Source organism: Sus scrofa, chromosome 1 (genome assembly GCF_054392235.1).
Source record: "Sus scrofa isolate SSC_HxYL_T2T_F1_AM1 chromosome 1, Sscrofa_HxYL_maternal_Yorkshire_Landrace_v2.0, whole genome shotgun sequence".
NCBI classification, from domain to species: Eukaryota; Metazoa; Chordata; class Mammalia; order Artiodactyla; family Suidae; genus Sus; species Sus scrofa.
Window position 1 is genome coordinate 149,155,738 of NC_139383.1, and position 22,856 is coordinate 149,178,593.

Sequence of the window (22,856 nt, forward strand, 5' to 3'; positions counted from 1 at the left end):
GGCACATTAATGTTAACTCTGACACATGGCACAGTTCACACTAGACTTGGTACTTTCTCACACAGTACATGGAGGCCGTGTCCTCAACAAGTGTGACGGTGGCTATCTGCCACCTACACCCTGAGAACCACTTTTGGCTTTCCAGTTAAAAATAGACCACGAGGCACAAATGACCCAGGAATCACTCCGGTGCACCCTAGTAAAAACATGATGATCTGATGCTCTTGACAGGAGGCAGTCTAGTTTGGACTCCAGAACAACTTCGGATCAGGTATTTTAGCTTGATCTTCTTTTTAAAGAAAGAATGTGGTCCCATATTTCCAGGAAATATGACGATTGTCAGTTCCTCTGTCTGTCTGTCTTGACTCTTTTTTTTTTTTTTTTTCCTTAAGAGAAGGCTTAAGAAGCTAATATGCTATCGTTAGGAAACTGTGCTCCTTTCTACTTGTTTCAACTACATTTGGGGTGGTAGATAGGGTAATACACACACTAATAGGTTGTTCCAGTTTTACCTCTGTACATAGGAACACAAATACACACGTCACTGCATGTAAACACAAGATGGCCCCTTGCTCCTCACAAGACAACCCAGGCCCAATCCCTGAAAACTGTTGCTCTCTTAGAATCTTTCACAGGAAATGCACTTATGAGGAATTCACTTAGTCCAGGAGCTGCTTGTAAAGAAAAACATATCATGTAGTTGTACAAATATATGCATGTAAACATTGTTCACTAGCACAAAATTAGTCATTTTAAAGGTCAAGAATGATTGAAAGTACTTTTTAAAATGTTTTAATAGAGTTTTTCTAAACAGCTAATATAATAATAAACACTATAAATTTCATCATTATAGTTTACCTGCCTCTATTTCTATCCAAAAGTAAAAATCCCAAGATACATTAGAAGAAATCAAATCTAGACCCAAATTATATAAGAAGAAGCATATTGATTGTCCTTTTTGGGCTAATAAAATCTGAGGTGTGTGCAGAAGAATTCATTTTAGGGAAAAGAGATGGCTCTTAGCCATTTGAAATGTTAACTTCATGAGAAGGAATAAAAAAGCCAAGTATGGTAAAAACAACAACAACAACAACAACAAAAAAACAAGCCAAAAAACCCCACAAGCAACCACAAAACAATTAGGGGGAGTATTCACCTAAGGAATAATCTCAAATTCTGCTTGAGGCAGGGTAGACAGACAGGACTTCTGCGACAAAGAGCAGTTCTAGAAAAGTTTTAGGCAAACAGAATTTTGAACTATGATCTGTGTATTTAATATTTAAACTGAAATGAAACTTTTCCATTTTCTCCTTCATTTAAATTCTAATTTTGTTACGGTTTGGAAAAGACATTAGACCTTTGCGTTGAATCAATAGCTAAGGACAAGTATGGAACCCAGAAAAGGACATAGATGATTATGCTGCTGCTGCTGCTGCTGCTGCTGCTGGTGATGATATTGGAGGTGATGATGACAGTGATGCTGATGACGGTGATGATGGTAAGGATGGTGATGTGGGGTGGATAGAAGTGGTGGTGGTGGTGGTGGTGAGGATGATGATTAGCATAGTTTATTTCTTCTAAAATCCTATTATATTCTTCTGCCAACTTGGAAAGAATGCAGTTTTTTTTTCTGTTTTAACCTCTCTGTAGCTTCCAGGGCCACCCTGCTCTAACGAGTGCATGGACTCAATGAATGGGGCAAGTGAGCTGATGGGTGGATGGGTTGACTGGAATTGCCACTGCTAGACAGGTGATGTGGTACTCTGATCTCCTCATCAATGTGATCCAAGTGTTTCTCTGTCTGTTGGGGGGCCCTTCACTTGCCAGTTGACAAAACTGACACCCCAAAATCCTGCCTGTAATAAACAGGAAGAGTATGTGATTAAAAAATGATTAAAAACCTGTTGGAATAAATGCCTACTAAATCAAAGCACTCATCATTTATTCTTGAAAATCAGTCTGACAGTGAGCTAGGACTTCTACTTTTTATGGAGAATGGGGACTTCAATACTTGTGTGAAAGAGTGATTAGTGGGAAAAGTAAGTTCAAATAACTAGAAAAGAGGAAAATATAGCAACCACTTTTTCCATCCAGGGGATTTCATTATTGGCAGTCAATCTTCCGTGTTCTCTCTGACCTATTCAGTTTAAACTGGTCAGCAGATAAGAAGATCCTTCTTCCAAGCAGGAAGCATTATTCCCCTCTCACTGTAGAGCAGCCCACTGGGCTGGGAAAACCTTGCTTTGGGTTTACAAATACAAAACAGTGAAGTAGTGGAGGTAGGTGACTATATGAATAGTTCAATCAAAACAATTTACATTTTCCTCCCATTACCTGCATGGAACATTCAAGTAGTGTTTGCTTTCTGTGTGTGAGTGTGCATGTGTGCACGTTCCTGTGTTTTGTTTTCTTAATTATTTTCTAGCTCATGTTTCTATGTAACACGATTTAAAAAAAACCTACTTAACTCAAAACATTGAAGGCTTGTTAGTGAATGTTCACTTAATTTTCTGCACGGCTATAAACTGGTCTAAAATTTGGTTTTTATGTGACCAGAGTAATAAGAGTAAACCTCTTATTTTATTGACAACATTAAAAACCAAAGCATAATTTGACTTGGGGACATTTAAAAAAAAAGGAAACATTTTCCCTTTTGATCTTAATGGACTAGATAAGGCTTATATCTTGGAATTGCTAACTTGTAATCAGAAGAAGTTTTAAAAGGAGTGGAAATGCCCTGGTGTCTAGTCTTCAAGACTAGCAGACATTTTTTAAAAAGCCAAGATTTTACTTTTTCCAAAGATATGAACAGTTGAGTTGTTTTCCTATTCTCTCAACACATACGTGTTTCTTCCTCTAATGATAGAAACATATTTTCACAGTAAAGTGTAAGTCAACAAGGAATTTGAGAAGGGGTCTGAAGAGTTATTTTTTGGTTTTTTTGGACGTGAGGATACAATGTGGTGATTCTGCTCAACTGGATGAAGCTGAAGATTTCCTATAGGCAAATCTGAGAGAAAGAAACATGTAGAGATTACATACTTTCTCAGTTTGGGGCAGTATGAAAGGGGGTTTCAACAGAAAATTGTGAATTTCATTTATAGTGTGTTCACAATTTGGTTCTTTCATTTACAGACCCCTTTCTGAATAGTTTTAAATTAATGGTATTCTGAAGTCGAATTGTAAATATTTCAATGTATATTTCATCCGATTATGCTTATCCCAAGGCATTCACTTCTTTTTCTTTTATAGAAATTGAGGATGAAATTTCATATGTATATATGTATATAAACTTTCAGAAAAAGCTCTCGGACAGTTGCAAGATCATGGAGAGAATTCAAAATGCTTTGTATCTTGAGAGCATTGATCTAGTATAGCGATCGGTATAATGGTTGGAGACCAGCTAGTTATAGTTCTTCAAGTCTGCAAAGAAAATCGTGGAAAGTTTTCAGTTATTGGCAGCCAAGAGAAACATGATCAAAGATGAGGTTTTGTTTGTCTTGTGTTCTAGCCCTTTAGAGAAAGAGTGCCCTGTTGTGGCAAGGATTCATCAATGCAAAATGGGGTTATCAACTACCCTCTTTTGCTTCCAGAGTGTGATATTTTGCAGAGCAGCAAAAAATATGCCTAAACGCTTTTTACTGAAGTGAGCTATGACCAGGTAAAAAGATTCGGTGTGAAGGTTCTACGTGAACCCTCACATGCCATCACAAGCACTATGCCATCTACTTTTAGATTGGCCCCAATTTCCCATAGGTAGCCTGAAAGTGCTTTGCCATAAAGGGCAAGCATGTCCTTAATTGAAGAATCCACAAAAACTGAGTTCCTAACTGACTGGATAATATAATTAAAGGTAAGATCATTGAGCATGTCAAGAAATCTTGCCTCCACCCATTCATAAATAATAAAAAAAAAAAAAACCCTGGTGTGAAATATAAGGGATCTCAGGAAATGGAAAATCTGCAAGATGTGTATCATTTGACCTTTATGGGTTATTTTAAGGCATATGTTGGGTAAATTAGGGGCAGTATTGGCTGGGTCCAGAGTAAATTATAGTAACAGTGTCCTTCTTGGCCCTGTAACTGATAGTCTTTGTTCTGGTCTGTGGGGTTGAGACTTTGCAGAAACGGAAATTTTTAAGCTCTGAAGAGGGCTTTTGCTCTAATTCCGTTAGTGTGCAACGTCTTTTCTCTCCCTCTCAGCCCAGATGCAGCTTAACTAAGAGATCAGTTGTAAGTTTGATCCATGGTGGTCAGAAATTAGAAATTCTTGTCAAAATGTGGAACAGTCATCTCCTCACTTTAGTGTTTCTAAAAGTGAGGAACACAGTGGCACTTCTGGAATGCAGGTCACTCAGACAACTTCCCCACAGCTGCCATACAACCACCAAAAGATGGTTCCCCATTCTACACACAAAGCAGTCAGGGTGGGGATGTGAGGGTGTAGTGTCTGTGCAGATCAGTCTGGCATCCTGTTTCTCATGGACACCGTCTAAGCAAGCATACTAGTGAAAGACAGTCCTTTGATTGAAAAATGATGCATTTGGGAGTTCCCATTGTGACTCAGCATTAATGAACCTAATATCCATGAGGACTCGTGTTTGATCCCAGGCCTCACTCAGTGGGTTGATAGGATCTGGTGTTGCCCTGAGCTGTAATGTAGGTCACAGACTTGGCTCAGATCTGGCTATGCTGTGGCTGTGGCATAGGCCAGCAGCTGCAGCTCTGATTAGACCCCTAGCCTAGGAACTTCCATATGCCGTGCGTGCGGCCCTAATATGCCTAATATATATGCATTTTCCTCACACTCTCCCGATGCTCATCCACTTCCTTCCTCCAAAAAGTAAATTCATAATACTTAAAAGCATGCCCCTGAGCTCTGCACCTGCATGAGGTGCATGCCACTTTTTTTTTTCCCTTTTGGCTATGCCCATGACATGTAGAAGTTCCTGGGCTGGGTACCGAACTTGTGTCATAGCAGTGATCCAATCCATGTAGTGAAAATGTCGGATACTTAACCCACTGAACCACTGGGGAACTCCCCACTTTCCTTTATTGTGGACTGAGAAGGTTCATCTTGGGATTTGTGATTGATAAGGAGAACTTGAATAGGCAAGCCTGCACAGAAACAGGCATTGGTGATCTCTCAGGAGATGTATTGGTTCTTTTTTAGCAAGATCTCCTAGTGGAGAGATTGCTCTATGTGCAGAAATCCAGTTTATGCTCTGTGAGTGAATATCTCAGACTCTCTTGAGATGAATGCCTTATTTTATGGAAAAGGAACCATGAACTGATGTGTTTAGGTCATCAGAATGACTGGGGTTGGGGAGAAGAGAATGGCTGGATTCAGAAAATAGAGATGATCTTGTACCGATAACTCCGGAAGCGTTGCAACGATGCTCAAATCTTGAACAGCCTTTAAATGGGAGGCATCATTAAAACAATTTAAAGGTAAAACTGGACTAAATCTATGTTGTGGAAATATTTGTAGGTTATTTTCCTTCCAGGAAGGATTTCTCTAGAAAATTCAGTTTACTCCAGGACTTCTTCTAGGAAATAACAGATTGAGCAGTTCCCCCCATCACTGCTCAGCAGGTTAAGGACACAGCGTAGTCTCCGTGAGGATGCAGGTTCCACCTCTGGCCTTCCTCAGTGGGTTAAGGATCCGACAATGCCATAAGCTTCGGTGTAGGTCATAGATGCGGCTGGGATCCATGTTGCCATGGCTGTGGCATAGGTCACAGCTGTAGCTCCAATTTGATCCCTGGCCTGGGAACTTCTGTATACTGCAGGTGTGGCTGTAAAAAGAAAAATTAAAAAAAAGAAATAATGGATTGAAATTCTTCATTGTTAGAAATGATAAAGTTGGGAGTTGTGTTTGGAGAAGAACAACCTCAGGCTGCATCCCTCGGTGCTCAGTGCTCTGGGCGAAGGTGGTCAGGGCACCTTCAGACCCTCTTCCTGTCGGTAAGAGGGAGGTTGGTATACAAGGCTGCTGGTAGGTGAAATCCTCCAACAGAGCAGAAATTTCATTCAGGCCAGGAGATTCAACCTGTGTCTCCACAAATATGCATTGTTTATCTTATATTTTAAATTGGATTTTCTAAATAGAAGCCAATTGGCTTGTGGCCTATGTAGCAACTATCAAATCAAAAGTCAGGGGGAACTTGACAGGAAGAAATTCAATGTCTCACATTATATAGACTTAATCCATGAAAACTGGGTAATATAGGTCAATACATTTGCATTCACTTCCTACAAAATAATGTTCATAAAAATAAACAGACTAATCTATTTTCAGCTGTTCTGGTCTCTTTCATTCCCATCTCTTCTGGGTCTGGTCTGTATTCCGTAAATTGTATGAAATTAGCACTTTTCTATACTTTTTCTGCATAATGCTTTATCTTTTTTTATGAGTAATAGTAGTAGGTACAATAATAATTAAAATAAAATTTTATAGTTTCAAATAAAACAAATTCAATTTGCTGGGTGAAAAGATGAGAAACACAGCGATTCTGGTACCCAAATTTTAGTACCATTATTTTAACAATTCCAAAGCATCTGTTAACCTACTGGTAGGACTTTTTCTTTTCCTATCAATGGTGGAAAGCTTCTGAAAAGTCTTGTGAAGTACATACTAGTATCCAGTTATAACAAAGAACTGACATCAGGAAGCAAGTTGGTTTTGTGTTATAAAAATATCAAAAGAGTAATAATTTCAAGGGATTTTTTTCTTTGGAATTTTGCTACATACCCATATTTCAAAGTATAAAATAATTTTTGTTCATCAAAATATATCCTTGATGATAGCCATTACCCATGGTTTTTGCATCTAAAGTTGATTTGACTCAAAAGTTAATATTTGCTAAGAAAAAATTTTAAAAACTCTATCTACATTTCTCTCACACTCTGGAAAACATTTTCAAAACAAAGGCTTGAGAATACTATACACCTTTCTTTGCAAGATGGAGATAATTATTGAACCCATTACAGCATATACTCTGGAGTGGCACGTTGGTCTTATAAAACACAACTCTTAAGGTAAAATGTTGAACTCAAAGCGAACAAGTCCAAGAACCCAAAGTTTTTATATTGTCGACTTTCAGTAATTTGGAATAAAGGAATGACTTTCTGATGCTCCGAGATAATAAACATCTTTGACTCCAGCAACATGAGAATTTTGGAAATCAGATTTTTTTTTCCCTCAGCTGAAAACTTGTGGATGATGCATGCCCACCTTCTCCAGTCTGGGATGAGGTTATTAGTTAAAGGAAGGCCAACTAAAGAAGGGGGTGCTAGAGCAAGAAGGGCCACAGAGAGAGGAAACTGGGTGGGAACTCACTGCAGTTTCACACTTGAACTAAGACCGCGTGGGCAGTGAGGTCAGCAGGAGTATGTCTCGGCCAGCAGTGACTCTGAAACTGGGGGCATCCATGCTGCCGAGGGCTGAAAAGGAAAGATGCAGAGGGGGTCAGGGCCTCGAGAGCTTCTCAGATATCTGCTCGTGTTTTTCAGATTTCTTTGCAGGAAATTTGGCAGCTGCTTCCAATAACCAAAAACCCATTCGTAAACCTCACTGAGCCACAGATTCAGTTAGGGATTAGCAAGAATACCAGTTTAAAGCCCAGTTAACTTGTGTGTGTGTGTGTGCGTGCGCGTGTGTGTGTGTGTGTGTGAAATACATACTATAAATATTTGCCATATACTCCCGCCGTGCTCAAAGGTAACATATAATTTCAGATAAACTGAGCGGTGTCTTTCCTTGCTAATCCAATTGGTCACTACTGGTTTGGGGAGGGTGAAGGGTAAAGAGGGGAACCTAACACTCATCACTCATCACTAGGAGGAACATTTAGAGATACAGGTATCCCACCCAATAGACCAAGTTGAAGAGCAGGAACGATGTAGGGAAAAAGACCCGAGAATATGAGTCCAGCTCCAAGATGTCTATGTGAATACGCCCTTTTCTCCAAGATCCTGATTTGCATTCTTCATAGCAGCAGAAGAAGCTCTGGCAGTCTTTGCCGTCGAGACACTCATAGACACAAGTATCTTCAAATTCCTGCCAGTACACAGAATTGTTTAGAGTGACCATCGAGGGTGGTGGTGGCCTCATGTCCAGGAGAGAATAGTTCTGGTGACAACAAGAATAACACAAAATCACCATGAAATGCAGCAAGAACAGTCTAAGGTGAGTGAAATAAGAGGCATGTGTTATGTCCGTCTGCTAGATAAAGAGGACAATGCCGGGCCCCTCCCCTGCACCCCTCCTCTGAGAGTTCAATCCATCAGTTTAGTCTCTGCAAATCTAATGCAAGAAAAATTACAGTGCACTTTTCAAAACCTGTATTTCTCCAAGTTCCTGCTGCGGTGAAGCGGGTTAAGAATCTGACTGCAGCAGCCTGGGTCGCGTGGAACCAACAGGTTTGATCCCCAGCCCAGTGCAATGGGTTAAAGGATATATCTGGTGTAGGTCACAGCTGCAGCTTAGATTCAACCCCTGGCCTGGGAACTTCCATATGCTGTGGGTGTGGCCATAAAAGATCCCCAAAAAAGCAAATCAAAACAAAAGCAAAAATGTGTATTTCTCGGATTACCAATGAAGGAGGCTGAGCATATTTTCAAGTGTGTATTTGCCATTTCAAGTCTCCATTCTGCCTACTTCTCTGCCGATTTGGAGTATATAGATGCATAATATATAAAATCCCTTAAATGTTAAACAATACCTATATTAAAGTGTGCAGAGGTGAATTTCTTTTTTCTAATTAGTAAATAGTAAACACGTACGGTGTATAGGGATGATGAGAGAATCTTCTTGTTCCATGTGATTCAGGTTAAAAAAAAAAAAAACTTCTAGTGTGTGGACCCCAAACATTGCTTGTCATCTCTAGACACATAGCTAAAGGTTGTGTACATTTAGAACATTTTTTTTTGTACTTCACAAGCTCTCCTCCTGATGTGGAAAAGTCAATGTGGAGCAGATAAAGGAGAGGGGACAACTTATAGTCACTCATAAATGAGAAGAGTCATTCTTTTTCTAAAATTTAACATTTTTTTTGTGATGCTACATTTAATTTTTAAATTTTTAAGTTTTTTTTTTTTTCCACTTTTTAGGGCTGCACCCGCAGCACATGGAGGTTCCCATGCTAGGGATCTAATCGGAGCTGTAGCTGCTGGCCTATGCAGTGGCCACAGTAACGCAGGATCCGAACCACATCTTCGACCTATGCCCTAGCTCACGGCAACGCCAGATCCTTAACCCACTGAGCAAGGCCAGGGATCAAACCCACGACCTCAGGGTTCCTAGTTGAATTCATTTCTGCTACGCCACAAAGGGAACTCCTTAAATTTTAGCGCAGGAAAATATATCCAGTTTCTAGGGATAGACCATGATGGAAGATAATATAAGAAAGGGAATGTATATATATATGTATGATTGGGTCACTTCGAAATACAACAGAAATTAGCACAACATTTGTAAATCAACTATACTTTAATAAAATATTTATTTTTTCCCTTTCTTATATTATCTTCCACCATGGTCTATCCCAAGAGACTGGATATATTTTCCTGTGCTATACACTACTTATCCATTCTAAGTGTAATAGTTTGCATCTACTAATCCCAAACTCTGAGTCCATCCCACTCCCAACTCTCTCTCCCTTGGCAACCATAAGTCAGCTTTCTATGTTTATGAGTCTGTTTCTGTTTTGCAGATAGGTTCATCTGTGCCATATTTTAGATTACACATATAAGTGATATCACATGGTATTTACCCTTCTCTTTCTGACTTACTTCACTTAGTATGAGAATCTATAGTTGTGACCATGTTGCTGCAAATGGCATTATTTCATTCTTTTTTATGGCTGAGTAGTATTCCATTGTATATATGGACCACATCTTTATCCACTCATCTGTCAATGGACATTTAGGTTGTTTCCATGTCTTGGTTATTGTGAATAGTGTTGCTATGAACACAGCGGTGCATGTATCTTTTTGAATTGTAGTTTTGTCTGGATATATGCCCAGGAGTGGGGTTGCTCAATCAAGAAGAGTCATTCTTAATCTTGACAGATGGCTTTAGATAGACTTGTCAATTCTCCAGGCAATTGTAGAGTTTGCTCATGTAACTATGAACTAGGTACTCAACTGAAGTCTGTTAAGAGGATACATTTCTAACACTGACTGAATAATGTATGAGAACTAAAAAACCATGGTGGCCTCTCTGCCCTGATTTTATTTGTGCTGTGTGAACTATGCTATGGAAATGGTGGAGGCTGAAATCAAGGAGTAGGAGGCCCTAAGTTGGCTTGGTTCTTGGCTCAATGCTGAGAGGCCTTTTGTTATTCATTAGCATCATGAGCACCTCACATCTTTTTGTTTGTTTGTTTGGTTTGTTTTTACCAAAAATGATTATTACAAATAAACACAGTACCATTTCCTTCTACTTCTGGATGTTAGTTTTGTTACTGACCTGGACTCTTGGTTTTCCTCAATCAATAGAAATTGAAAAGAGGCCAGGCTGTGCCCATGCTATGTGGAAGTTCCTGGGCCAGAAACTGAACCTGTGCCACAGCAGTGACAACACCAGATCCTTAGCCTGCTGAGCCACAAGACAACTCTCTGACTTGTCTCTGTTATTCAGCATCCCTTCTCTCACCCCTTCCCATTACTTTTCAGTCTGTTGCTATTTGGCAACATTTGCTAGCAAAATCTGTATATGTTCACTTGGCTTCCCACAGCTGTAAAAATGGCTTCATTGCTCACTTCTGTCAGAACCACAATGAAACACACTTTGAGAGTATAGATAACTACACAGACTTCTGATGAAAACAGGTGGAAATGCCCTAAATATAAAGTGCCGATTAGCAGTTAGGAAACCATCTATGGTGTATGGGTGAGCATAAATCATTCAGTACCATTTGTGAATTGATATGGATAAAGGAATACAAATAATTATACATAAAAATTGTTATATGGTAGAGGGGGTCATTCACAACAGTGATTTAAAGACATGTTTTGCGAATTTTCTTTTTTTTCTTTCTTTCTGTCTTTCTGTCTGTCTGTCTTTCTTTTTTTTTCCCTTGCTTTTTAGGGCTGTACCTGTGGCATATGGAAGTTCCCAGGCCAGGGGTCAAATCACAGCTGCAGCTACACCATAGCCACAGCAACACAGGATCTGAGCCGCGTCTGCGACCTACACCACAGCTCGTGGCAATGCTGGATCGTTAACCCACTGAGTGAGGCCAGGGATAGAACCGGAATCCTCATGATCTCAGTCAGGTTTGTTAACTGCTGAGCCACAAAGGGAACTCCTGAGCCATGAAGGTAATTCCCTCAAATTTTCAATAACTTCTTACATCAAGTCATAGGCTGAAAATTCGGGCATATTAGTATTAAATGTAACATTTTTTTTTTAAAGTTGTGAAAACATAGTCAACATTTTTAGGGCTTAACTTTTCCACATCTCAGTGTCCTTGTCTGTAGAAGGGGTTGCTGTGAGGATAAAATGAATTGATACATGAAAGCACTTAGAGCAGCACTTAACGTCAAACAGCAAAAGTGCTCAAAAGAAAGTCAGGGGAGTTACGTCATTTTGAGGATGGGAAGGGACCTCCAAGTAGTTCACAAGAAGCAGGTACCATAAAAGGAAAAGTTGATAGGTTTGATAACAGGAGACTGAAAACACCGGGTGTGGCAAAAGGCACAAGAAATTGCATCGATGGTGTTGCTAATGAAAGCTGGAATAAAAACTACATAACCAAACCCAGATTAATATCCCTAACGTATCCTATTATATAAATTTTATGTTGTATAAAATACAATATCCATACATGTAACATTTACTGGCAAATTGCTACTTTAAAAAAGTTAAAATATATAAAAAGTTATCAAATTTACATAAAAAAAGTTTTATAAAAGTGAATGGCCATAATAAGCAAACCATAAAAACAAATGGAAATCAAAAATAAAGTGAAAAATATGAAATTTTATCAACAACCAAAGCAATACCAATGGAAACAGTTAGTGGGAGCTGCTTTTCTGTTTGAACCAAATGCAGGGGGAGTTCTGAGCAGCGAGGGATCCATACTACTAACTGGTGGAATGGGATTTGGCAAAGACTGTGTAGCTTTTGATGGCCATTCTGCTTCTAGGAATTTATGCTAAGTAAACACTCACAAATATATACAAAACTATAGTGGTAAAAATATGTTTAAAAGGTGTGAATTAGCCCAGTGTCCAGCCAAGATTGTCTGTGCATCAATAATAAGCATATGATGCAATCATTAAAATGATCCTATAAATTAATATTTTGGCCCATAAAAATTTTTTCCTAACACATTTTGAGCTAAGGAGATACGTATGGTATACACCAATCCCTGGGTAAAAGAGCAATTATTTATTTCCTTTATTTTCCAAACTTTCTAAGTTGGACATTAAAAAGAAAACCAAATACTTTTTTTTTTTTTTTTTTTTTTTTTTTTTTACTTTTTACGGCCACACCTGCAGCATATGGAAGTTCCTTGGCTAGAGGTCAAGTGGGAGCTGCAGCTGCAGGCCTATGCCGCAGCCACAGCCACAGCCACATGGATCTGAGCCACATCTGTGACCTACGCTGCAGCTTATGGCAATGCCAGATCCTTAACCCACTGAGCCAGGCCAGGGATTGAACCTGCATCCTCAGAGAGATGTCGGGTTCTTAACATGGTGAGCCATGGCGGGAACTCCATTAAATACATTTTTGAAGGAAGTACATACGTTACTCATTTGTCTTCAATAGGTGCACATGTAAGCAATATCTTTCAATCTTAGTTTATTTAGAATGCTCGGAAATATTTTGCACTTGCAATGCTGTACATACGGAAGGGGCTTGTAGGCTTATTCGTTCATGAATCCATCTTGAGGAATCTGGATGTAACAACTATAAGAAAAGTGGAAAATGTAATTAGAAAACTGCTATTAGAAATTTGCATCGCAGATCACTCCTGTAAAGAATAATCTTTAAGGCATGATTATATCAATCCGTGCTACTGGTAGGTGAAGCTGAGGAGTGTGTGAGGGGCGCATTCATATCCTCAGAATACCTGTCTTTTTTTTTTTTTTAAACTTTGTTAACTATTTGACTTGTCTTAATTTATATCATGTTGTATAACATGCTTACAAATAAGAATGATTTATCCCAAACTATCCTCCTCCTTCAAACTTCCCAGAACATCTTTGCAATAGAACTCACCGATGTTTTTTTCTTAGTGGTAGTTGGTTTTCTACAGCTTGAATAGTAGTTGAGGGTAGCATACTCCATCAGGGCAGCAAAGACAAATAAGAAGCACACGGTCACGAAGAGGTCCATAGCGGTCACGTAGGAAACGCGGGGCAAGGACTTCCTGGCTATGGTGCTGAGCGTGGTCATGGTCAGCACAGTGGTGATACCTGACGGGGGACATGTACCAAGTTGTCAAGAGGAGTCACACAGAATCTCGCCGCTCCAACACCATGTTTTATTTTCATGTGACTCCGTCTTGACATTGCATACCTATAGTAATAATACTTTTAATTGTAATGTCTATATAATTTTGCAAGCAACATTTCCATAAAATTTCCTATTGTAGTCTTCACAGTAATGTTAAAATACCCGAATTAAGTGTCCTCATTCAGTTTATTCAGTGATTCTCCTCTTGGTTAACCTCTGCCTTTTATTTTATTTTTCAGCCATGGCTGAGAAGTCCCTGGGCCAGTGATTGAACTTGCACCAACCACAGCAGCAACCCGAGCTGCTGCAGTGACAACGCTGGATCCTTAACCTGCTGAGCCACCAGGGAACTCTGACAGTTTGTTTTTTAGGTATATTTTTAGGGAAAACACAGTTTGTAGCCCCTATATTTTCCATCTGTTCCTCATCTCACACCTTTCTTCTGCCCAGATAAACCATTTCCTATCTTCTCTATGCAATTTGTCAATTCCCACCTTTCTTCAAGACCCAGCTGAAATACCATGTTTTCTGAGGCAAAACTGCTTATGGCGCCCCAGACAGAGCTGATGATGTGCACATCTTCACTATCCTTTCTGGGGACCTCATTTTTTACATTATCACAGTGAATTATGCATGTCTTGGCATTCTGGTCTCCTGGAACAGATTGTGTGATCTTTAAAAGCAAAACTGTTATCTTGCTCATCTTTGCCTGCCTGTCACCTAGCACTGTGCCTAGTGTTTTAGGCATTTCAAAGAATGCTTTGTATGGAGTGCATTGATTCATTGATTAATTGCTTAATTAACCATACTCAGGATTGGTCTGACTTTATTTCATACATGTGGGTCAACACTAAAGATCTAATCCAAGACTGTGGAAAAGATTTCGGAAAGGTACACACAAGTGATGGATATTTTAGAAGAAAAAGCAATGAAAAAGGAATGGAGTCTACGAAAATGATTATTATGTGAAACAAGTGAAGGTTGGCTCTCCCCTAGATGAGTTCCTGCTAGAACCTGCTAGAGCTGTCAGACAGGCGGGCTAATGACATGGAATCACATTCCCAGAATCACAACATGGACTTTAACACTCACCACCTCTGTGCATCAATGGGAATACTATAAATTATAATACGTGCCTAACGGTACTACTCAAGGATCAGGTAGACATTACAAGATGAATGCACATAGGTTCCTACCTTTGCAGTAGCATCACAGCTTCTTTTAGTGCCTCACTAGCCTGGCAATCAGCAAGGACCAATTGAGAGAGTCAAACAGCACAGCACAAACAGCTTGGCCAGTGTAAAGTATATTGACCTAGAAGTCAAAGCCTTCAGCCTTGCTCTGGGCATTCTTCAACACTGGGTCATGTGAAGTCACTTAACTGCTTTGAATCAGTTTCTTTCATCAGGCCAGTGAAAATAGAATGCCACGCCCTCCTTATTATAGGTGGGAAAGTTGTGATGCTTCATGTAAAAATGCATTGTAAACTTGAAAAGTCTACACAGGTGGCAGGTGTATATTTGTAAAAAAAGATTTTGTAATAAATGTCCAATTTATTTAAAAACATTTTTTTAGGGCCACACCCATGGCATATGGAGGTTCCCAGGCTAGGGATCTAATTGGGGCTACAGCTGCCAGCCTATGCCACAGCCACAGCAATGCCATATCTGAGCTGTGTCTGTGACCTACACCACAGCTCACAGCAATGCCAGATCCTCAACCCACTGAGTGAGGCCAGGGATTGAACCTGTGTCCTCATGGATGCGAGTCAGATTCGTTTCCGATGAGCCACGATGGGAACTCCTAAATGTCCAATTTAACTTTTTAAAAAATTCGGTGACCATGCCATGCCTACAGAATCTGTAAGTAAATTCACCAAATGTGAGGATTTTTACCTAATTTCTTCAAAACTTTTTTATCTCATTCTTTTTCTATTTTCATTTTGGGACTACAGTTGCAGGTAAGTTATATATCTTCATATTGTCCCACAAATCACTGAGGCCTTGTTCATTTTTTTTCAATCTTTTTTATTCCTCTCTTCTTCAGATTAGATAAATTTTATGTGATGTTCTTCAGTTATACATGAACTTTTTCCTCTGCCATCCTCAGTATGCTCTTAAGCCCATTTAGTGATCTTTTCAATTAAGCTACTTACTATACATTCCATTATACAATTTCCTTTTTTTTTCTTTTTTTCTTTTTTTCTTTTGTCTTTTTTTAGGGCCACACTCACAGCATATGGAAGTTCCCAGGCTAGGGGTCTAATTGGAGCTGTAGCTGCCAGCCTACACCAGAGCCACTAGATCCGAGCTGCGTCTTCAACCTACACCACAGCTCATGGCAACACTGTGATCCTTAACCCACTGAGCAAGGCCAGGAATAGAAACCACAACCTCATGGTTCCTAGTCGAATTCGTTTCCACTGCGCCACGACGGGAACTCCGAATTTCCTTTTTAATAGAGTTTATCTGCTGAGATTATCCATATGTTCATTCATTAAGTTCTATTTTCTTTTAAATCCTTAGACATTGTTACAATAGCTACTTTAAAGCCCAGGTCTTTAATTTAACATTAGAGTTGCATTTTGATGTTGACTCTTTTTTTTTTTTTCTCTTGATCATGGGTCACATTGACCTGCCTCTTAGAAAGTCAAAGTAATTTTTTTTACTATATACTCAATATTGTGGATGATACATTATACCAAGTATAGACTATGTTATCTTTTTTTAAAAGAATGCTGACTGCTTTCTTATGATAAATAGCTAATTTACTGGTGGTTCTCCTTGATCTTATCATGGCCTCGTTTAAGCTTTATTTAAAGGAGGTCTGGAGTACCCCATTTTTGTTAGGCACAGCCTTTCTGGTGTCTCAACTAATCATCCTAATGTTAATGACATTTCTCCACTCTTCTGGTCTATAAATCTATTATCAGCTAGCACTGTGTATTTCTAATATCTCTGTCCTCTTAATGTCACAGTGTCTACGCTGATAGGACTTTCATAGTCTCGAGTTGTGCAAACATAACTACAAGTAACCTTGTTTTGAAGCTGATCTTTAAAGTCACGTTCGCTATGACACCTGGCATTTGTAATTGTAAGGTCATAACCCCAGGAATAATTCTGAAATTTGTGTTATGTCTTGCCAGCTGATTTACTAATTCTATCGTGTATTTTCTATAAGCATGCAAAGCTAATATTGGCAGAGGGTATTAAAGTCTACTTTATATTGTTTAAATAGAACTTTGTTGTTACACAAGCAACAATTATCAGACACAACTTAGAATAGATTTACAAGGAGATCCTGCTGAATAGCATTGAGAACTATGTCTAGATACTCATGTTGCAACAGAAGAAAGGGTGGGGGAAAACTGTAATTGTAATGTATACATGTAAGGATAACCTGACCCCCTTGCTGTACAGTGGGAAAAAAAAAAAAAACATAGAAAAGATGAATGCAATATAAGAGAAACTTTGCAGAGATTTTAAAATTGAGGCAGCTCCATCTTCTCGGAAAGAAATTTTGGGGAGAGGGGAAACAACTTCTTTATTATACACTACCTACTTTATATTGTTCAAACAGTACTTTGCTGTTAAACAAACAAATAAAAAATTAAAAAACACAGAAAAGATGAAATGCAATACGAGAGCGACTTTGCAAAGATTTTTAAACTGAGACAGATCATTTTCAGAAATTTTGGGGAGGGGAGGAGTTCCTGTCATGGCGCAGTGGTTAACGAATCCAACTAGGAAACATGAGGTTGCAGGTTCAATCCCAGGCCTTGCTCAGTGGGTTAAGGATCCAGCGCTGCCGTGAGCTGTGATGTATGCAGGTCCCAGATGCGGCTTGGATCCCTTGTTGCCTCTGGCGTAGGCTGTCAGCTACAGCTCCGATTAGACCCCTAGCCTGGGAACCTCCATGTGCCATGGGAAGCAGCCCTAGAAAAGGCAAAAAGACCAAAAGAAGGAAAAAAAAAAAAAGAAATTTTGGGGAGGGGAAACAATTTCTATATTTTACATTACCTGTATTTACAAATCAAAATATTGAATATTAGGGAAAATTCCTATCATAAAGAAAAGCTGACATAAAACGTGCTGCAATCATTTTAAAACCACTGAAATTTAATGTTTTAGTAAGAAGACTTTAGGGGGTAGACAAAAATTCATGAAAAGACTTTGAGCTTTAACGTGTAAATTACAGCTAAAGAGAATATCATTTTCTTGTTTGCTTGTTAAGTTGCCATGGTTAAGCAGAACTTCTTTTACTGAGAGACTGTTTTATTGATTTGTGTCATCAGTCCTCAAAGGTGTGTGGTAGGATCTATTCCCTTATACGGACATGATGAGACTTTTGAGTGTGGCAGGTTCCAAGATATGACTACATTTTCATGATGACATCATCCTTAGAGCATGGTATCTGATGATGTGATGGATTTATTCTGATCTCTAACCTCAATTTAAGTGGCACACATGGAATTCTCTTATCAGGAAGAATAATCCAACTTGTCTATTTAAAATAAGCATGGTTCAAGTAGCCCTCAAATTGATCAGTTACATTTATTTATTTATTTATTTATTTTTTGTCTTTTTTGCCATTTCTTGGGCCGATCCCGCGGTATATGGAGGTTCCCAGGCCAGGGGTCGAATCAGAGCTGTAGTCACTGGCCCACGCCAGAGCCACAGCAATGGGGGATCCGAGCCACATCTGTGACCTACACCACAGCTCGTGGCAACACCGGATCCTTAACCCACTGAGCAAGGGCAGGGACCGAACCCGCAACCTCATGGTTCCTAGTCGGATTCATTAACCACTGCGCCACCACGGGAACTCCTGATCAGTTACATTTATACTAAGTATTCTTCAATGAAAGTATTTTATGAATATTTCTATGTTACAATTACACAAACTGGCGAGTTTTTTTCAAACTCACCTAGTGCTGTTCTTGCTGGCGTAGCATCTTTTTTGATCCAAAATGACACCCAGGATAAAACCACAGTTAGTATACAGGGAATGTATGTTTGAATAGTGAAGTATCCCATTCTTCTACTCAGTTCAAAATATATAGTCATGACAACATAGTCACCTGTAAGAAAGTATTGTCAAAAATTAACACTTTAAAAATTAATTAAAATTAACTTTCTTGTGTTGAAAATAACTCAAGGAAATAATTTATAACTTATTTTGCTAAATAAAAAACTTGGATAAAAATACACAAGTACAGCTATATCAAACTGGGAAAAGAGTCAACATTCTGATACTCTTGAACTTAATTTTTATAGTATCTATGACCATGCAAGGCATTTACTGTAAAAGACACAAAAAGATGCATATTAATTAATAGAGGAGATAGACATGCACATATTTTTTTCATGGCAGACCATTTCTCAATGAGGTATTATTGCTTGTGTCCATCTGTATGTTGCATGTTCAAAATTCAGGGTAACAAATAACAAACTCAACCTTCAAGCAAATCCATTATCGTTTTGCTTTTTCAATAGTAACAAAGCTATATATAAATTTTTATATCTAAGCTTGTGTAACAAACCTCTATTTTTGTAGTATGAATTTAAGCTTATCAATATTTTACTCTACTTTATTTAATATTTTTATATTTCTCTTATCTGTTCATGACTCTGGCACTTAGGCTGCGCCAACCCAGAAACCAAACAGAAGAAATTGTTTTATGACATTCTGCTCCCTCCTCATTAATGCAAAGCCACAACAAAGAGGAGTTTGTGTCAATACAGATGTTACTGGAAATTTCATAAGATTTCACAAGGGGCTGGGAGAGGGTGCATGCTTAAAACACTGTACATTTTAATCCAAAATCATCTCCACGCATGCCTTTCTAGGTGAACTTCTGCTGAAATTGCGTCTCTCCCTCTCCTCCCATTTGACCTCCATCCTTTAGCCTGCAGGATTCAACCTTCTGGCACCTGAAATTCACGATGACCAGCACTGAACTATGAAGTTGGTCACACCAATACCTGGTCTTTGTTTAGGTCCTCCTTTCATTTACTCAAGGAGGAAACCACGATGCCATCTCTGAGTCATTTTCCCTTCTTATATTCCTGTATTGCTCTCCCTCTTCCTACCTAACCTGGGTACCATCTATCATCATCCCCAGATAGTCTCCTAACAGCTGTCTTCATCCAGACCATTCTATATCCTGCCACCAAGAGCATCTTTCTAGAACACAGATATTATTATGTCCCTTTCCTAATAATCCTTCATCAGTGTCTCGATACCCCTGTACAATTGTCACAACTTTATTATGGTCTTGTTGGGACTTAGGGTAGGCCACCCTAAAATGTGACTCTATGGCTTATTAATTATTTTGAATTAAAATGACTTGGAGTTCCCATCATGGCTCAGTGGAAACGAATCTGACTAGCATCCATGAGCATGAAGGTTCCATCCCTGGCCTCGCTCAGTGGGTTAAAGATCCAGCATTGCCTTGGGCTGTGGTGTCGGTTGCAGACGCGGCTCAGATTTGGTGTTGCTGTTGCTGTGCTGTAGGCCGGCACCTACAGCTCCGACTGGACCCCTAGTCTGGGACCCTCCATATGCTATGCGAGTGGCCATAAAAAGACAAAAAAAAAAAAAATACTTAAGAAAAGGCCAACACAAGAGGGACCCTCCTCTCTTTCTCTGAAAGCAGGAAAAAATCTCTCAAGTGAAAGGTGCACTCCCTGCATACAGACATAGAAGGACATCATGATCGCCAATAAGGCTGTAAAACAAACTTTGTTACTTCTTTAATTTACTACTCTAAGCCCAAACTCTATTTAGATGACTTCCTAATTAAACATTCAAAGCCTAACTTCTTTGCCCTGTGAATTCCTCATAAATTTTTTTTTGTCTAAAAAGTATAAAAGCTGCCTGTTTGGCCACTTCTTGTGTCTCATTTCTATGAGACTTCCATGCCCCATGAATTAAAATTAGGTTATTTTTCTCCTGTTAATCTGTCTTGTGTCAATTTTGTTATTAGTCCAGCTGTAAGTACTCAAGAGGAATGGAAGGGGGAATTTCCCCCTCCCCGACAGTCTACACCATCCTTGCCCTGTATTCCCCCCCCACTTTTTTTTTATGGCCACACCCATGGCCTATAGAAGTTCCCGAGTAGGGGTTGAATTGGAGCTTCAGTGGCCAGCCTACAGCATCTGCAACTCCGCCACAGCTTGGGATAATGCCAGATCCTTAACCCACTGAGCAAGGCCAGGGATGGAGTGTGCATCCTCATGGACACTATGTCACGTTCTTAACCCGTAGAGCACAACGGGAACTCCTCGCCCTGTATTCTTTGTACTCTAGGGCAGTGAGTCCTCCCCAGGTCCTCAGCTATGCTGAGATCCCTCCCCATCAGCTGCTGCATCCCTTCTTTTCTTCCTAGGATGCTCTTCTTTTTTTTTCACCTACATCAAGACAGTTCCCACTAAACCCAGCTTAGTTTACCAGGAAGTCTTCCTTACCTGCTCCTGACAGCTGTGATTAATTTATCTCTATAATTACTAATATAATATCTATCTTAAAACTAATCAGCAATTTGGTTTATAGAATATGTCTTATTTATCAATGTTACTTGATAAGCAGTCAATTACCATTTGTTGAATGCAAAGATCATCCATCATGAAAGTTCCATTTTTACTTAAAAATATTGAGAGGGAGGGAGTTCTCATTGTGGCTCCGTGAGTTAAGGATGAGACATAATCTCTGTGAGGATGCATTTCCAATCCTGGCCTTGCTTAACCAGTGGGTTAAACATGCAGCATTACCACAAGTTGTGGCATAGTTTGCAGATGTGGCTCAGATCCGGTGTTGCTGTGGCTGTGGCAAAGGCCTCAGCTGTAACTCTGATTCAAGCCCTAACCTGGGAAATTCCATATGTGCAGGGTGGCCATAAAAAGAAAAAAAAATTGACAAGGAGATTATATTAAGCCCTTATAAAAACTATGCCTTTCAATAAATTAGAACATTTTTTGCAGGATGTAGTGTTCTGCCCTGGCAATGTGCAGAATGGCGAATAGAAACATCAATTTTGAGATCATTTCCCAAGAAACATTTAAAATTTTTAGCAAATTAGTATTTTGGTAACAAAGGAATCAGAATGATTACCCTGAAGTAATCAAAAACACAAAAGTATTTTTCTAAGTAATATGAATATCAGGTTACATCATTTCCTGGGGAAATATTACTGAATTATGTGTGATATTTAATGTCTATTAATTTTTACATAAAATTTCAATAAAAAGCCAAGCAGAAACAAGCAGCAGACTGAAAAACAAAATATAACAAGTCACCCTAGCAGTTATGAACACCACCTCAATGGAATATGCAAAGAGTTGCATAATTTCTTCCACCACCATTGTAGATTCCTCAGTAAGCTAAACAGAGGGATAACTCTAGAGCAGACACACGATTCATTTCAGCAAATCCATCTACTTTGCCCCACCCTGAGGTGAACCGGTTCCCCATATCCTGTGTTCAGGATATGAAGAACTCAGAGGTCTGCCTGGATGTTGCACAGTCAGGTGTGGAAGGGAGAAGGGGCTGTCAGGGCCACATTCTGGGATCTGATTCTATAACTCAGGTGGCTCTTGGTGAGGTTCTGAGACCTACTCCAAAAGTAGCTCCTGAGTGCCCCACAACCCATGGAGATGCAGTGGCAAGAGGAATCGTGGGTTCCAGCTCCACTGCCACACATAGACCAACACAAATCTAATATTTCAGTTATTCCAAATTAGAAGGAAGAGGCAGCAGGGTTCTCATTTTCAGATACATCTCATGTTTCTTTATATACCTGTTTGTCTAAGCCTGAGGTAAAACATGTCTTCATAGGAGGCAAAAGCTCTTCCCTATTTCTGAAAACATGTGGCTAGAACATTTCTCAGATAGGCCAAGTCTTTTTCTAGATTACATATGCCATTAGTTCTAGGACTCTTTTTAAAACATGTTTTTAAAAGTTTTATTGAAGTATAGTTGATTTACAATGTTTTGATAATGTCTGCTGTACAATAAGTAATTCAGTGATACACATACACGCATCCATTCTCTTTCAGATTCTTTTCCCACAGAGATTATCACAGAATATTGGGTAGAATTCTCTGGGCTATATACAGTAGTTCTAGGACTCTTGACTGAAAAAGAAATGTTTTTCTTTCTCTGAGTTCCCCCTTTGCAAGCATGGTTCTACATACAGACACTCCCTTGGGGACCCAGCCAGCTCCAACGCAGCTGTGAAGTCTCAGCTCCAGGTTCACGCTTCTTGGAGGTTTTCCTTCCTTCTCTGAGGTGTTATAGATGTTTGCCCTGATCAATGTGCAGCTCTCCTAATGCAATTCACAAACTAGACTGAAATAGATTTAGCTTTTTGTGGTTAGTTCTTTCCA

At 39.3% G+C, this 22,856-nt stretch overlaps 1 protein-coding gene across 2 annotated transcripts in view; it reads right to left on the reverse strand.

The window, feature by feature from the left end:
* Window positions 1-776: 776 nt before the first annotated feature.
* GABRG3 (gamma-aminobutyric acid type A receptor subunit gamma3) overlaps window positions 777-22,856 on the reverse strand; it is a 612,638-nt gene continuing 590,558 nt past the window's right edge. The window contains exons 7-12 of one of the 2 annotated variants that reach the window (XM_084976193.1): window positions 18,398-18,550; window positions 13,234-13,430; window positions 12,862-12,921; window positions 7,873-8,133; window positions 7,342-7,445; window positions 777-1,856 (exon numbers count right to left, since the gene is read on the reverse strand). In XM_084976193.1, the coding sequence (XP_084832319.1) occupies window positions 7,383-7,445; window positions 7,873-8,133; window positions 12,862-12,921; window positions 13,234-13,430; window positions 18,398-18,550 (734 nt within the window). In that variant the 3' untranslated portion in view covers window positions 777-1,856; window positions 7,342-7,382. Of the gene's footprint in view, window positions 1,857-7,341; window positions 7,446-7,716; window positions 8,134-12,861; window positions 12,922-13,233; window positions 13,431-18,397; window positions 18,551-22,856 lie in introns of those variants that run through there. The other variant, XM_021098602.2, reaches the window with a different exon arrangement.